Genomic DNA, 15,707 nt, shown 5'->3' on the forward strand with positions numbered 1-15,707 from the left:
TTGGTTTGAAACTTTCTCTTCCCTGCACTATTCCAAGGTGTCTCTGAACTCCCCCAAGCCCTCTCACATGAACCTACTATTGCAATAGGCAAAACCTCAATCCAGCTGCTGTTCTGAGTGGCTTTTCAGTTAATGACCCTTAGCTATTTGGGGCTTCTCTGTTTCCTCTAAAGTCCCTTTCTCCCCCTTTGCTTTAGAAATTACTGAAACTTTATACAATATTAGAAATTCTCACAGTTTGTATATCTTTTTCCCTAATATACATTATATAGAGTAATCAGGAGTTTAAATAAAAAGGGTTTTTAGAAACTCTTAAGAATGCAATAAGAAGAAAATGACATAGTAAAAATGAAAGGGAGAACTGAAAGTGAGAAATTCCTCTGAAACAGAGATGACCATCCCATATAAATAGCCCATCCCCATGGAGCCAGGACATTCACATTGCAGATCTTTGCAGTCTGTGCAACCTTGCATAGATTGTAGGCAGTGCTGTTCTGGTTGTCATCATGAACAACAGGTGCCTCCTCCAACTGGCTCTCCTGTTGTGCTTCTCCACCACAGCTCTTTCCCTAAGTTACAACCTGCTTCGACTCCAACAGTTCAACAGCAGTGTGGAATGTCAGAAGCTCCTGCAGCAGTTGAATGGAAGGCCTGCAGACTGCCTCAGTGACAGGATGGACTTCAAGATCCCCAAGGAGATCAAACATCCACAGCAGTTCCAGAAGGAGCACGCTGCCTTTGTCATCTATGAGATGCTCAAGGACATCTTTCATGTATTAGAAAGAGGTTACACTAACCCTGGCTGGAATGAGACGGTTGTCAAAGACCTCCTTGCTAAACTCAATCATCAGATGGACCTCCTGAACACAACAGTGGTAGGGAAACTGGGGGAGGAAAACAAAACCTGGGCATATTCCAGCCCCATCCTGCGCCTGAAGAGTTACTATGTGAGGATCCGGATGTACCTGGAGGCCAAGGAGTACAGCAGCTGTGCCTGGAGAGTAGTCAGAGATGAACTCTACTGGAACTTCTCCTTCATTAACAGACTTACAGACAAATTCCAAAACTGAAGATTGCCCAGTAGGCACCATGTCTTGACCAGCGGATGAGTTCAGGCATTCTTCAACCAGCAGAGTCTCATTCAGTGTCTGACAGGAAATGGGGTGCTTTTGAAAAGACAATAGACGTTTTTAACTTTTTAAATTAACTTATGAATTAAGTTATTTCATTATTTATTTAAATATTTACATTGGAAAATAAATTATTTATGATGCAAAAATCCATGTGGCAGTTTCAATTTCAACTTGATTTATAAAACCCGTGTTCACATATTCAGAACCCCTCTTAGATGCTCTTTGTAAATGTGCCTGTAAAGTAGTAGAGTTTCTAGCCCATGCCATAATTTAAAATCCTGACATTTAAATTCCCCTGAGAAATTTATATTCCAAAGAAGCCACATGTAATACACAAGGAACTACATAATAAGGGGATCTGGACCTTTTAGGGCAATAAATTGGAGTGAATTCTGTGAGATTGGAGGGTAATGGGTGAGAAAGTGTCTTGGGGCTAGAATCTGGGGTGCCCACTGCTTCTGCTCTGTGCTCCAGGGTCTGTGGTCATGAAGTTAGAATTTAGCTCTCAGGTGAGCCAAAGGAATATACTAGCTCTTGTAAGTCAACCTAAGCCCTTCCTTGTCTGCAGGCATTGGATGCTGTTTTCTCTTTCTTTTAGGTATAGCCACTATGACATCACAATGAAAATTAAGGAGAGCTCTCCAGTGGATGTCTTTGCAGAACCCAGACATTTTATGGAACTTCTGCTTTCTACACATGCAGCACTGCTCTTCAGGGAAACCATTAAGCTGAAATCACAACACATCAGAAAACAGTCCTGTGTGAATGAGCAGGCAGATGAAGGGAGAGAATGATAAGGGTGACCTGGGAATTCTATCTGAGAGAAAAAGGAAATTGTGATGATGAGGGAATGAGTGCTGGGATGCTTAGGGTAAGGGAATGGGTGAGCCAGGAGCCAGAATCACAACTAAATCCCATGAATCTTGTGCATTTCCATGGAGACATTCATTCCCATTGTCAGGTATTAGCAAAAGCCACCATTTCCTCAGTGCATGAAAATGCCACTTCTTTAAAATGTAAAGAGCCATTCTTCAGCCTCTTTAGAACTCATGACAGAAATATGGACTTCTCTCACTAATTTCTCTCTTATCCACACCCCTCTTCTCTCTGTAGTAATGACATTACTGTTGAGCTTCTTGGTTCTTCCTTCTCCATCTCACAGAGAAAATGTGAGGCAGTGAGACCCAGAAGATGGTGCTAAATAAAATTAACTTTCCATTTTATCTTTACTCTTTTCCACTTAAACTATAGCCTACAGTTTTATTATTAATAAAATGGGTTCAAAATATAGTCTGGAAACACTAAAAATGTACTTGCATTTCAAAGATCTTAGCACAGTATCTTCCATAGATTGAGGATTTAAAATTATGTAGGAATGGAAGGACAGCAGAATAAAATAGACATTATTATTACTGTGGGTATGTACGTGACTACATGACCAATGTAATTCTGCAACCTGTACACTCAGAAAAATGAGAAATTATATCCCATCTGATTCAAATGTATGATATGTCAAGATCATTGTACTGTCATGTGTAACTAATTAAAACAAATAAAAAAACTAGAAAAGATATAAAAATAAAAAGAAAGCATTTTAGACAATTCAGATATTTTATAACTAAGTATACCCAACATTTGCATTTAGTTTATCTGGATATTAACAGCACAAGGGGAAAAAACAATAATCTAATGAAATTGAAGTAATCCCTTTCATCAAGTAGTTATTGTCTCCTTTCCTTTCATCTCTCTCAATAAACCTGCAAAACATATTTTGAATAAATAAATAAATAAATAAATAAATAATAAAATTATGTAGGTCTTTTTAAATTTTTCTTTGCTCTCTAGGCAGATGCCACTTGTTTTTCTAGAGAATTCTTACAACTTTTCCTCATAAAGAGGTCAGTAATTGACCTTTAAAGGAAGCATTCTGAAAGCCCATAATTCTCTTTTTCTCTCCCTTCACCTGCCTGCCCATTCACACAGGGCTGCTTTCTATTGTGTTGTGGTTTCAGCTTAATGGTTTCCCTGAAGATCAGTGCAGCATGCGTAGAAAGCAGAAGTTCCATAAAATGTCTAGGTTTTGCAGAGACATCTGCTGGAGTGCTCTCCTTACTTTCCATTGTATGTGATGTCATAGTAGCTGTACCTAAAGGAAACAGAGAGCAGCATCCAGTGCATGCAGACTAAGGGAAACTCCTTCAGAGAAGAACTCTCCCTGGTGGCTCAGTGTGATAAGGGCAGCGACAGGTTTCTGATCTATGCAGAAGTCCAATGGCTCCATGGGTTTCTCCTCATAATGCAGACTACTTTGGGGCAGTGGTAATGGTTACCATGTACCTCTCTCAGTAACTACCTTCAAAGAGATGATTTTTTTAAAAAAGAAAAAAATGCTGGGAAGAGTTCTGGAGAAGACTGAAAAACAGTTACTCTTCACATGGAAGATAAGTCTTATTTGTAGGTTGAGTCAGAACATGACAGGTTGTAGGCCATTCTGGATAAGTTAGTCTCTGAAACTGATAGGAAATAGGTATGTTACTCCCCTAGATGTTTCCGATAGCTGGCACATTCCTCCCTACTGCTCTAGCCCACATTTTTTCCATTGAGAAATCTTGATAATCATTTTCCCCTTCCTCCAGAATTCCCCACTCGGGGTCTTCCTTTACTCATCATTAACCTGCTCTGTGTTTTCATACAGCTGTTTTCCCTTGTGGTTTCTTTCCATCAATTTCCCTTTAGTAGTACAGATACCACACTTGACAGCAAATGTTGAGTGTAAGTTCTCTGTTTGTCAGAAATTCTATGTGAGTAGCTCTTGTTCACACACTATAAATATTTTTAGAAAGGAGGTAATGTCCCTCTAATAATGATATCACAGTAGCTATAGGTATATAGCCTTTCTCCTTAAACTGAGATTATTTTTTTTCATATTGTTCACCAATGAGGCTTAAGCAAGTTGTTCCACATGTTATCTTCTCAAGTGAGTGATGCACATTTTAGCATGTGGTGGGTGGGAAGCCTAGTGAAGAGGGAAATCAGACTCTGCAGAGCAGGCTGCAAGGCAGGGCAAGGCTCTGGTTTCTTCCACTAGAGAAATACAATTAATATATTAAATACATACCTATTCTTTATTAACATATTAATGAATATTTGCTGAGCACTCAATAAAGAAAAAGTTTTTGTTTATTGAATATTTTCTAATATATATTAAGTGTAAATAAAAATGGTGACTCTCGTTCCAAATCATTGAAGAATACTCAATAAAGTTTTAATGTTAGCTTAATTATACATCTTCTCTATTCCTTCTGAGGTTTATTCCAACGTATTTTATTATTAATTTTCCAATATGTTTTTGAAAACATCTTATTTTATACTTTATTATTGTTATAGTTATGAATAAAATTGAATTTTATTACATTTTCTAATTTTAAAAGAGAATAGCTTCAATGTATATACATGTGTGCTTTATTTTTAATGAAAAAAATATTTAAAACTTCCTCATTTTAAATTTTCTTATGGCAAATGTCAATACATAGAAATGGAGAAGCACTGGGTCCTAAAAACAAAACATTTGAGCAGTGTTGCTGTTGATAATATTTATAAGTGCCTTTTGCATGGTTAATTGGGGGTGATTATTAAGGGCTTATAATATCAATCTCTTTATTTTTTGGTTTGCCTATTCAAATCAAAGAAAGACAAATGTGACATTTTTCTGACCAGATGTAATGACCTTGATTCCAGATTCTACTTAGAGCCCAGTCCATAAAAACAGTTGGGGATGGGAGGAAGGAGGATACAAAATGTAGGAAGAGCCTGGTTGAAGACAACATCATCCACCTGAACACAGAGAGTGAGAACCTCACCAAAACTCTTCATCTCACTGGAGAAGCTGGCTCAGCCATAGAGTTTCTGTGAAACTTGGGAACCACATGAAAAGCTTATGTTCAGGGAAAGGGAGAAGAGCCTGTCTTCCTGTCTCCCACCTACTGCCTCACTCACTGGGTGACCAAGGAGAGGTATAGCTGGGTCAAATGATGGTTTCATTCCCAATTTTCCAAGAAATCTTTACACTGCTTTCCATATTGGCTGTACCAATTTTTAGTCCCACCAGCAGTGTATGAATGCACTTCCTCCCCCCCACATTCTGGCCAACACTTATTATTGTTTGTATGCATAATAGGTGCCATTCTGACTAAAGTGAGATGAAATCTTAGAGTAGTTTTTCTTTGAATTTCTCTAATTGCTAGTGATGATGAAAATTTTTTCAGGTGTTTTTTGACTGATTGTACATCATCTTCTGAGAAGGGTCTCTTCAGGTTCTTGGCCCATTGATTGATTCGGTTATTTTATTTTATTTTTTTTGGTGTCTAGCTTTTTGAGTTCTTTATATACCCTATGCTCTATGTGAAGTGTGAGGGATAAGATTTGCTCCCAAGTTGTAGGCTCTCTGTTCACCTCACAGATTGTTTCTTTTGCTGAGAAGAAGATTTTTAGTTTGAGTCCATACCATTTATTAATTCTTGATTTTAATTCTTGTACTATAGGAATCTTATTAAGGAAGTTGGGGCCTAATCCCACATGATGAAGATTAGGGCCTATTTTTTCTTCTGTTAGATGCAGAGTATCTGGTTTAATTCCTAGGTCCTTGATCCACTTTGAGTTGAGTTTTGTGCATGATGAGAGATATGGGTTTAATTTCATTTTTTTTTGCGTATGGATTTCCAGTTTTCCCAGCACCATTTGTTGAAGAAGCTATCTTTTCTCCAGTGCATGTTCTTGGCACCTTTGTCTAATATACGATAACTGTAGTTTTGTGGGTTAGTCTCTGTGTCTTCTGTTCTGTACCATGAGTCTACCAGTCTATTTTGGTGCTTATACCGTGATGTTTTTGTTACTATTGCTCTCTAGTATAGTTTAAGGTCAGGTATAGTGATGCCACCTGTTTCAGTCCTCCTGGTAAGGATTTGCTTTAGCTATTCTGGGTCTCTTATTTTTCCAGATGCTTTTTCTATTTCTATGAGAAATGCCATTGAAATTTTGATTGGAATTGCAATAAATCTGTATAGTGCTTTGGAAGTATGAGAATTTTGATAATATCAATTCCGACTATCCAAGAGCAAGATACATCTTTCCATCTTCTAAGGTCTTCTTTGATATTTTTATTTAAGGTTCTGTAGTTTTCATTGTATAATTCTTTCACCTCTTTCATTAAGTTGATTCCTAAGTTTTTTTTTTTTTTGAGACTATTGAGAATGGCGTAGTTGTCCTCATTTTCTTTCTGAGGATTTGTCCCTGATATACAGAAATGTCATTTATTTATGGGTGTTGATTTTATATCCTGCTACTTTGCTGAATTTATTTACTAGTTCTAGAAGTTTTCTGGTGGAACTTTTAGGGTCTTCTAGGTATAGAATCATATCATCAGCAAATAGTGCCAATTTGAGTTCTTCTTTTCCTATACATATCCCTTTAATTTCTTTTGTCTGTCTAATTGCTCTGGCCAGTGTTTCAAGAACTATGTTAAATAGAAGAGGTGAAAGAGGGCATCCCTGTCTTGTTCTAGTTTTTAGATGGAATGCCTTTAATTTTTCTCTATTTAGAATGATGTTGGCCTGGGGCTTAGCATAGTTAGCCTTTACAATGTTGAGATATGTTCTTGTTATCCCTATTTTTTCTAGTGTTTTAAACATAAAGGGATGCTGTATTTTGTCATATGCTTTTTCTACATCTATTGAGATGATCATATGATTCCTATCTTTAAGTCTATTGATGTGATGAATTACATTTATTGATTTCCATATGTAGAACCAACCTTGCAGCCCTGGGATGAATCCCATTTGATCATGGTGCACAATCTTTTTGATATGATTTTGTATTCGATTTGCCAGAATTTTATTGAGAATTTTTGCATCTATGTTCATTAGAGATATTGATCTGAAGTTTTCTTTCTTTGATGTGTCTTTGCTGGTTTTGGAATCAGGGTGATATTGTCCTCATAGAATGAGTTTGGAAGTGCTACCTCTTTTTCTATTTCATGAAATAAATTGTAGAGTATTGGTATTATTTCTTCTTTAAAAGTCTTGTAGAACTTGGCTATGTATCTGTCAGTTCCTGAGCTTTTCTTGGTTGGTAGACTTTTGACGGTGTCTACTATTTCATCACTTGAAATTGATCTGTTTAAAGTGTGTATATCATCCTGATTCAATTTGGGCAAATTATATGACTCTAGAAATTTTTTGATGCCTTCAATATTTTCTATTTTATTGGAGTACGGGTTTTCAAAATAATTTTCAATTATCTTCTTTATTTCTGTAGTGTCTTTTGTGATATTTCCTTTTTCATAACATATGTTAGTGATTTGAGTTTTCTCTCTCCTTCTCTTCATCAGCATGGCTAAAGGACTGTCAATTTTATTTATTTTTTCAAAGAACCAAGCTTTTTTCTGTCAAATTTTACAATTGTTTCTTTTGTTTCAATTTCATTGATTTCAGCTCTGATTTTAATTACTTCCTGCCTTCTGCTGATTTTGGTGTTGTTTTGTTCTTTTTTTTTTTTCTAGGACTTTAGATGTAGTGTTAAGTCATTTATTTGTTGACTTTTCTTCTTTTAAGGAGTGACCTCCATGCAATGAACTTTCCTCTTAGAACTGCTTTTATAGTGTCCCACAGATTTCAGTATGTTGTATCTGTGTTCTCATTCAACTCTAAAAACTTTTTAATCTCCTCCTTGATGTCTTCTATAACCCATTGTTCACTCAGTAACATATTATTACTCTCCAGGTATTGAATGAAATTATTTCTAATTTCATTCCATTATGGTCTGATAGAATGCAGGGTAGAATCTCTACTTTTTAAATATTTGTTAAGAGTTGCTTTGTGGCACAGTATAAGGTCTATTTTAGAGAAGTATCCATGTACTGTTGAGAAGAAAGTATATTCTCAAATTGAAGTTTGGAATATTCTATATATGTCAATTAAGTCTAAGTTATTGATTGTATTATTAAGTTCTATAATTTCTTTGTTCAGATTTTGTTTGGAAGATCTATATAGTGATGAAAGAGGTGTGTTAAAATCACCTTAAATTATTGTGTTGTGGTCTATTTGACTCTTGAACTTGAGAAGGTTTTGTTTGATGAACACAGCTGCTCCATTTTGGGGGGCATATATATTTATAATTATTATGTCTTGTTTTTGTATGGTTCCCTTGAGCAGTATGTAGTGTCCTTCTTTATCTTTTTTTTTTTGATTGACTTTAGTTTGAAGTCTTCTTTATTTGATATGAGAATGGAAACCACTGCTTGCTTCCACAGTCCATATGAGTAGTATGATTTTTCCCAACCCTTCACCTTCAGTCTCTGAATGTCTTTTTCTATGACTCTTCGTAAAGAGACTCATCATCTCTTGGAGGCAGCATATTATTGGGTCTTTTTTTTCATCCAATCTGCTAGTCTATGTCTTTTGATTGGTGAGTTTAGGCCATTAACATTCAGCATTATTATTGAGACATGATTTGTATTCCCAACCATTTTTGAAGGCACCAGTTTTCCAGTGCTTTCCCTGGGATAATGAAACTTTCCAAGGAATTCCTGGTTATCTCACCAGCATATGCCCACTGGCTAGGTTTTGGTCTTCAGACTCACTTCTTGGTACTTGGGATATTTTGGCCATTACCGTCATTTGCAGCTGCCATTTACTCAGAGATTCTAATGAAACAGGCACTGGGCTGAGCACCTATGTACATATTTCAATTTGATCCTCTTCATATGCATCCTTACATAAGCAGTTTGCCTACATAGTGGATACTTATTCTACATTTTTCCATTTTATAGGACAGGAAACTAAATATCAAAGAGGCTTAGTAACCACCAAATTTCACAAATCTTTTGAGTGGAGGTTTATAAAAGTTTTATTTGAAACTATGCATTTGTTCAAAGAGCAGCATGAAAATCAGTTTCTTTTTTATTCATTTTTTAAAAAAATAAGTGACAGCAGAATGCATTACACTTCTTATTACACATATACAGCACAACATATCTCTGGTTGTATATAAAGTATATTGACACCAGTTCACATCTTCATACTTGTACTTTGTCTATCACACTTCATCATCCTTGCTAATCATACCCTCCCTCTTTTTCTCTCCCACCCCTCTGCCCTATCTAGAATTCATCTATTCCTCCCATGCTCTCCCTCCCTACCCCACTATGAGTCAGCCTCCTTATATTAGAGAAAACATTTGACATTTGTTTTTTTTTTTTTTTTGGAATTGGCTAACTTCAATTAGCATGATCTTCTCCAACGCCATCCATTTACCTGCAAATGCCATAATTTTATTCTCTTTTATTGCTGAGTAAGATTCCATTGTGTATATATGCCACACTTTTTTATCCATTCATCCACTGAAGGACATCTAGGTTGGCTCCGACGTTTAGCTATTGTGAATTGTGCTGCTATAAACATTGATGTGGCTGTGTCCCTATGGTATGCTGTTTTAAAGTCCTTTGGGTCTAGGGTATATAAAGAACTCAAAAAGCTAAGCACCAAAAAAACAAATAACCCAATCAACAAATGGGCCAAGGATCTGAGCAGACACTTCTCTGAAGAGGACATACAATCAATCAACAAATATATGAAAAAATATCCATAATCTCTAGCAATTAGAGAAATGCAAATCAAAACTACTCTAAGATATCATCTCACTCCAGTCATAATGGCAGCCATTATGAAGACAAACAACAATAAGTGTTGGTGAGGATGTGGGGAAAAAGGTACACTCATACATTGCTGGTGGGACTGCAAATTGGTGCAGCCAATATGAAAAGCAATATGGAGATTCCTTGGAAATCTGGGAATGGAAAGTCAGATTCTTGAAAAGAGTAAGACTCCAGGAGAAGAAGTCTGAGAGAAGGCCAGGGTAGTTACTATTAAGGTGACATAGAGCTCAGGGACCCCCCTTCCTACTCAAGATGTTTACACATCAGCTGTCCAAAACTTGCTTAGAAGAAGAGCAATCAATAGATTTATGGAAGATATGGATTGAAACACATTGGGAAAGTGGAGGGCAGGGAAAATCTTAGTGATCGAGAAGAATCCATCAGTAGAAACTATGCTAACCAAGGTAGTGACAAATAAGAGAAGAGTAATTAGGGTTGACATATTAAAAAAAAAAAGAATGAGAGGTTGTAATCTTAGGCAGAGGAGAAAAGTGGGATATGATCTGAAAAATAGTGTAGGGTTTTTTTTTTCTATACAGTTTTCACCTCTGAAATATATTTATGTTCAAATGGATTTCATATATTGGCAAGTCATATTAGTAACCTTTCTATTGTATTAATGTTAAATCATGACATCTTTAATTACAATGGTCATTTTTCCTGTATTAGTAAGTACTATGTTAAATGTCAGTAAGCTGCTCTGTGGGTTGAAAGCATCACCACAGTGGGAAGTTAGACAGAACTAATGACCTTGTGAGAGATGGATCTTAGAATTAGTGAGTGGAAATGACACTGGAGAAGGTGGCAGGCGAGTAAGAGTAGAGAAGAACTCCCCTGCAGCAAGTCAATCTGAGGAGCCAGTCATTTGAATTTCCCTCCAATTCAGACTTACTTCTGTCTTCCTTTGGCTTCTGGTGCAATCTAGCTTTCTAGGAATATCACCACAGAAGTAAAAATGGTGTGTTGAAAATTTTTGGAAATACTGGCTCAATGTTGTTGCATTTTTATTTTTCTGTTTGACTTCTAACCTCAAGATGAAAATGAAAGTAATTCAAAAAACATCAGGACAACTCTATGCTCAGGAAAACATTGAAAGAATAAGAATGTGTAGGTACAACTAAGCGGCGAACCCCATCAGCAGAGAAAGAGGCAGTGAGGGAACAGCTGACTGCAGAGCTGACCCAGTAAATGTTGTAAGACTGAATATTTGACAGTCTGAGACCTGGAGGGACTTCAGTCCGATTACCAAAGCAGAGTTCCTTAACCTGAAGCCAGACCAGGGTGGGGTGAGCAGCCAGGGGAATAGAGAGAGAAAGAGGGAGAGGAAGATCATGTAAGCTCACTCCTTTACCCACAGCTGGAAAAAAAAGAAGACCAAATTAAAATGCAAGAGGAACAACAAAGTCAGTGAAGGAGATCAAGCAGTTTAACCCAAATTGTGGGCTCAAAGTCCTGCTGAGTCGCCTTCATTTTGTGGAGTCCACAGCTGGCCTGTGGCCCTAGAATAAATTAAATCAACATGGCATCTCTTCACCTCCAGGTAGCAACAGATAAAACCAGAGAGACTGTTCCTGCAGAGGGATGTCACTATAATCTGTGCAGAAGGACCTTGTACATGAGTCCCTCCTTGCCAAAAGTTGCTGAAACCCCCTACCCCTTAGCAGCCACCAGAGGTGTAGGGGAGCAGACTGCCCTGGAAGTGCTAGCCTAACTCCACATGGCCTTTGTGGCAGGCTAGATAGAGAAGGCACAGAAGCCCCCAGTGGCAGGAAATGAAAGTGCAGAACCAGGCAGGAAAGCAGTCTGTGTCCCAGCAGCAGATGGGGATAGTCTCTGGAAGTTAGAGCTGCAGCAGGTAGGAGATTGGACATGGGTGGGATGGCTGTCTCACTCCCAGGCAGCAGAGGGGGACAGCCCCCATGATTCCTGGCTGCAGTCAGCAAGAGCTTGGACCATGTCTGTGTCTGTCCCTGTCAGAGGAGGGGAGCAGCTCTAGTGGTTTGTGACTATGGGCAGTGGGATCTCCAAGCCAGACAAACTTGCTAAGCCTCTATCTCAGTACCAGAAAAAGTGTCCCAGCGATCTGAGTAGGTCAGGGGGGACACTTTTGCACCACTCACCACCCATGGAGATCCCACAATGACAGATCCAATGGTTGCAGAGAGACACCAGGCTCTGTGTCACTTTGAAAAGGACCCTAGGAAGGTGAGTGGGAGGGGTGGTGACCCAGGACACTCAGAGTGACTGTTCAGATCTAGGCATCCTGAGTTCCTGCACACAAGATAAACAGCCAACAGACAGAGTGCCACACCCTTGGAGCATCCAGCTTTAGGCGATTGGGCTGATAAATGAGAACATGCTGGTGAGGGGGTCCTCAGCAACTCAAGCACTGGTGCCTGGGCCCCAGCACCTCTTGGGGTGATCCAAAGCTGAAAGAGGTGGATATTTTCAATAGGTTCCAAATCCTTACAAAATCCAAAAAGCATTCAACAAGAATTTTCTTCATCTTGGCATGTTTAATTATAAATAGTTCTGATTATATATGTATTACTCTTCACTTTTATTTTATATTTGTGACCATAGTATTTGATCTTGTGCCTCAAGCAGTTTTCACTGTATTTCTTCTAATGTTTTAAAGCACTCATTATAACTATTCTCTTTTTTTGAGCTCAGATTTATATTTTCTTTCCTTGCTCCCTCTTTTCCCTCTTAGATTACCTGCTGTCAATTGCCCTCATACATTTTTTCTTCTCCTTGCCTTGATGTGCATTTAATTTTCTATGTTATCTTCTTTCATTATTATTTTCTCTCTCCTTTTATCCAAATTTTCTTTCTTCTCCTTTTCTGTATCTATATAATGTTGTAGCAATATTGGTATATTTAATTGATAATAATGATAATAATATTTTTCAATCTATTCCAGAACTGTACTACAGGTATATACTTGGATTAGAAAAGTTATGGAGAAAACTTTCAATATGTTTTTGGTTTTTACTAAGGTTGAGTAGTATTTGGCTTTGCTCTAAAGTGATTGTACTAAATAGGGATCAATAGCTTCTCTCAAAATGATAATAGTATTCATATTAAAGTGATAATGAACTGCATAAGACGTACATTCAGTGAAGGTATCAACAGATGTGTATTTACCCAGCCTGGGGCTCTAAGAAAGAAGCTCTCTAAATAGTCCCTTAAATAAATAAAACAATAATCATCGTAATAGGTGATTGGATATACTGGCAGTATAAAAAAGGAGGGGAACAAACCACAGCAAAGAAAACAGAACAATTGATTTCATATCTACCATATTGGAAGAAGTAACATAAAAAGAATTTAGAAAGTTCATAGTGATCTTCTTCAACAAGCTAAAAGAAGATAAGAAATGAACTTAGAAAACAGAAGAAGTAAAAGATAATTTCAATAAAGATGCAGAGACTCTGAAAAATACAAAACAGAAACACTAGAAATGAAACTCAATAAAACAAATTAAGTTTTCAGCAGAAAGCTTCACTAATAGATAAGATCACATTGAAGAGAGATTTTGAGGAATATGATACATTATGATTTATACAAGTTAGAGTCATTGAGTAAATTTATTATAAAGTTATGTTTATATTAATAGCTTTTCAGATTTACTTTTGACTGAATTTTTTAAATGTAGACATTTTTAATTCTGTATTGAACACAAAGATTAAATTTAACAATTTTACTTGTTTATATATTTACATATAATATTTTACTTATAACATAGGCATATTCATTGGGTATATAAATACATACACATGTGTATTAAAACTTAATAGGTTGGACATGGTTGTGTGCACCTTTAATTCCAGTGATTTCAGAGGCTGAAACAGAAGGATCGGACATTTGAGGTCAGCCTGAGGAACTAAGGGAGGAAATGTAACTTAGCCAGCCCCTGTCTCAAAATAAAAATTAGAAGGGCTCCAGAGGTGGCTCAGTCATAAAACACTTCTGGGTTCAATACCTAGTAAGCTCCCCTACCACCATACAAAATTAATAGGGGTTTCAGTTGGGTCAATAATTCTAAAAGAGGGTCTGGGGGCAGGGAAGGGGAAATACATAATAAGAACATGGTTTGGAAACACTACTCTAAACTCATGTAGTGAAAGCATAAAGGAAAGCAAAAACAGAAAGTACTGGTGACATTCAGAAAATTGAGAGCAATTGGTTCCTATTTAAGACATAGGAACAAGTCAAGGGCTTCAGAGAACCTAGAGGCAAAGGTGCAAGACCACCCATCTCAAGCAGGCCAGCAGCATCTGCAAGATCCCCAATGGCCTTGCCCTTGGCTTTCCTGCTGGCCCTGGTGGTGCTCAGCTGTAAGTCCACCTGCTCTGTGGGCTGTGACCTGCCTCAGATTCACAATCTGGATCTTGCAACTCCTGACAGGAATGAGGAGGGGACCTGGATGCTCCTGGAAAAAATGAGGAGAATTCCCACTTTCTCCTGCCTGAAGTACAGAAAGGACTTTGCTTTCCACAAGGAGCAGTTGCAGGATGAGCAGGTACAGAAGGCTCAAGCTGTTGCTGTCCTCCATGAGATGACCCAGCAGGTCTTCAACCTCTTCAGCACCCAGGAGGCCTTTGCTGCTTGGGACAAGACCCTCCTGGACACCTTCCTCAGTGGCCTCCATCAGCATCTGGATGACCTGAAAGACTGTGGGACCCAGCAGGTGGGGGTGGAAGAGGCTCCCCTGAGGGCTGTGAGGAAATACTTCCACAGGATCACTGTCTACCTGAAGGAGAAGAAATACCTGCCTTGTGCCTGGGAGGTGGTCAGAGCAGAAATCATGAAATTTTTCTCTTCATCAGCCGACTTGTATGCAAGATTAAGGAGCATGGAATGAGACCTGGTCCAGCAGGGAAATGCCTCTCACTGATGAACACACCTTACCACACTCCCACAAGTTCTGCCATTTCAAAGACTCTCCTTCCTCCTGGAATTGTGACATGAATTCAATTTTCAGATGTGTTTAGGCCTTTGCCCAACATTGCTTTCAAATCTATAGGCACTAGACCCTTTCATCCCTGCAGATGTGTCTATATATCTATTTAAATATTTATTTAACTATTTATATAATTTTATTTATTTTGTCTATATGATATTATGTATATGTTTGCAATATGATTAATAAAGCTGAACATTTTCTTTATATTTAAGAAGTTGATATATTTGTTCTTCATTACTTTTTAAATTTCTTTAACTCTTTACATTCTTGCAGGGAATGAGGGATTGGATTCATTTTTCTTTTCATTCTTTTCCATTTTATTTTAAATTGCAACCAAAAATTTAGTTCCAAATGCTGATTTCTAGGTTGAATTTACTTCATGGCCATCATTATTTTTGCCTGTAGAAAAAGTGAGACTAATAGAAAATCAATAAACTCTGGATATGATAAAGGAAAACCATAAAAATTACCCCTTAGAAGAAGAAAAAAATAAGGGGACTTCTCTGACTCATCTTTCTACTTACTCCATTGGGGTTTGTGCTTAGATACTCTTCATGTCTCACTCATTATCCCAATTTCATCTATTTTCCCTCTATACTGATGGCTTCAATGCACCCAACTGCTTTCTGATATTCTTGTTTAACTTTTTTAACATACATCAAAACACAAAAGTGGTACACATTAGTGCAGTGCCATGTTGAATGTAATGTTTAAATCAGGTCAACAAATTCATCTCTTTGAACATTTTTCATGTCTCTGTTGTGAACCTCTCAGAAATCCCTTCCTCCAGCTTTTTCAAATGCACAGGAGGTTCGTGCTCTGAACAGTCACGACATTCTGGAATTGCTCACCAGCTCCTTGTTCCTTTCCAGGTGTATTGGGGAACCATTGATCA

General features: G+C 37.6%; 2 protein-coding genes across 2 annotated transcripts; both read left to right on the forward strand.

Moving 5' to 3' along the window:
- Positions 1–506: 506 nt before the first annotated feature.
- Positions 507–1,070, forward strand: LOC308632749 (interferon beta-like; the record flags this gene model as incomplete). Its single annotated transcript, XM_081265122.1, has 1 exon — positions 507–1,070. The coding sequence occupies one exon, from the start codon at positions 507–509 to the stop codon at positions 1,068–1,070; it is 564 nt and encodes a 187-aa protein (XP_081121248.1).
- Positions 1,071–14,137: 13,067 nt separating this feature from the next.
- Positions 14,138–14,710, forward strand: LOC308640767 (interferon alpha-2-like; the record flags this gene model as incomplete). Its single annotated transcript, XM_081278603.1, has 1 exon — positions 14,138–14,710. The coding sequence occupies one exon, from the start codon at positions 14,138–14,140 to the stop codon at positions 14,708–14,710; it is 573 nt and encodes a 190-aa protein (XP_081134729.1).
- Positions 14,711–15,707: the final 997 nt, after the last annotated feature.

This window comes from Spermophilus citellus (assembly GCF_964194105.1).
Source record: "Spermophilus citellus genome assembly, chromosome: 2".
NCBI classification, from domain to species: domain Eukaryota; kingdom Metazoa; phylum Chordata; class Mammalia; order Rodentia; family Sciuridae; genus Spermophilus; species Spermophilus citellus.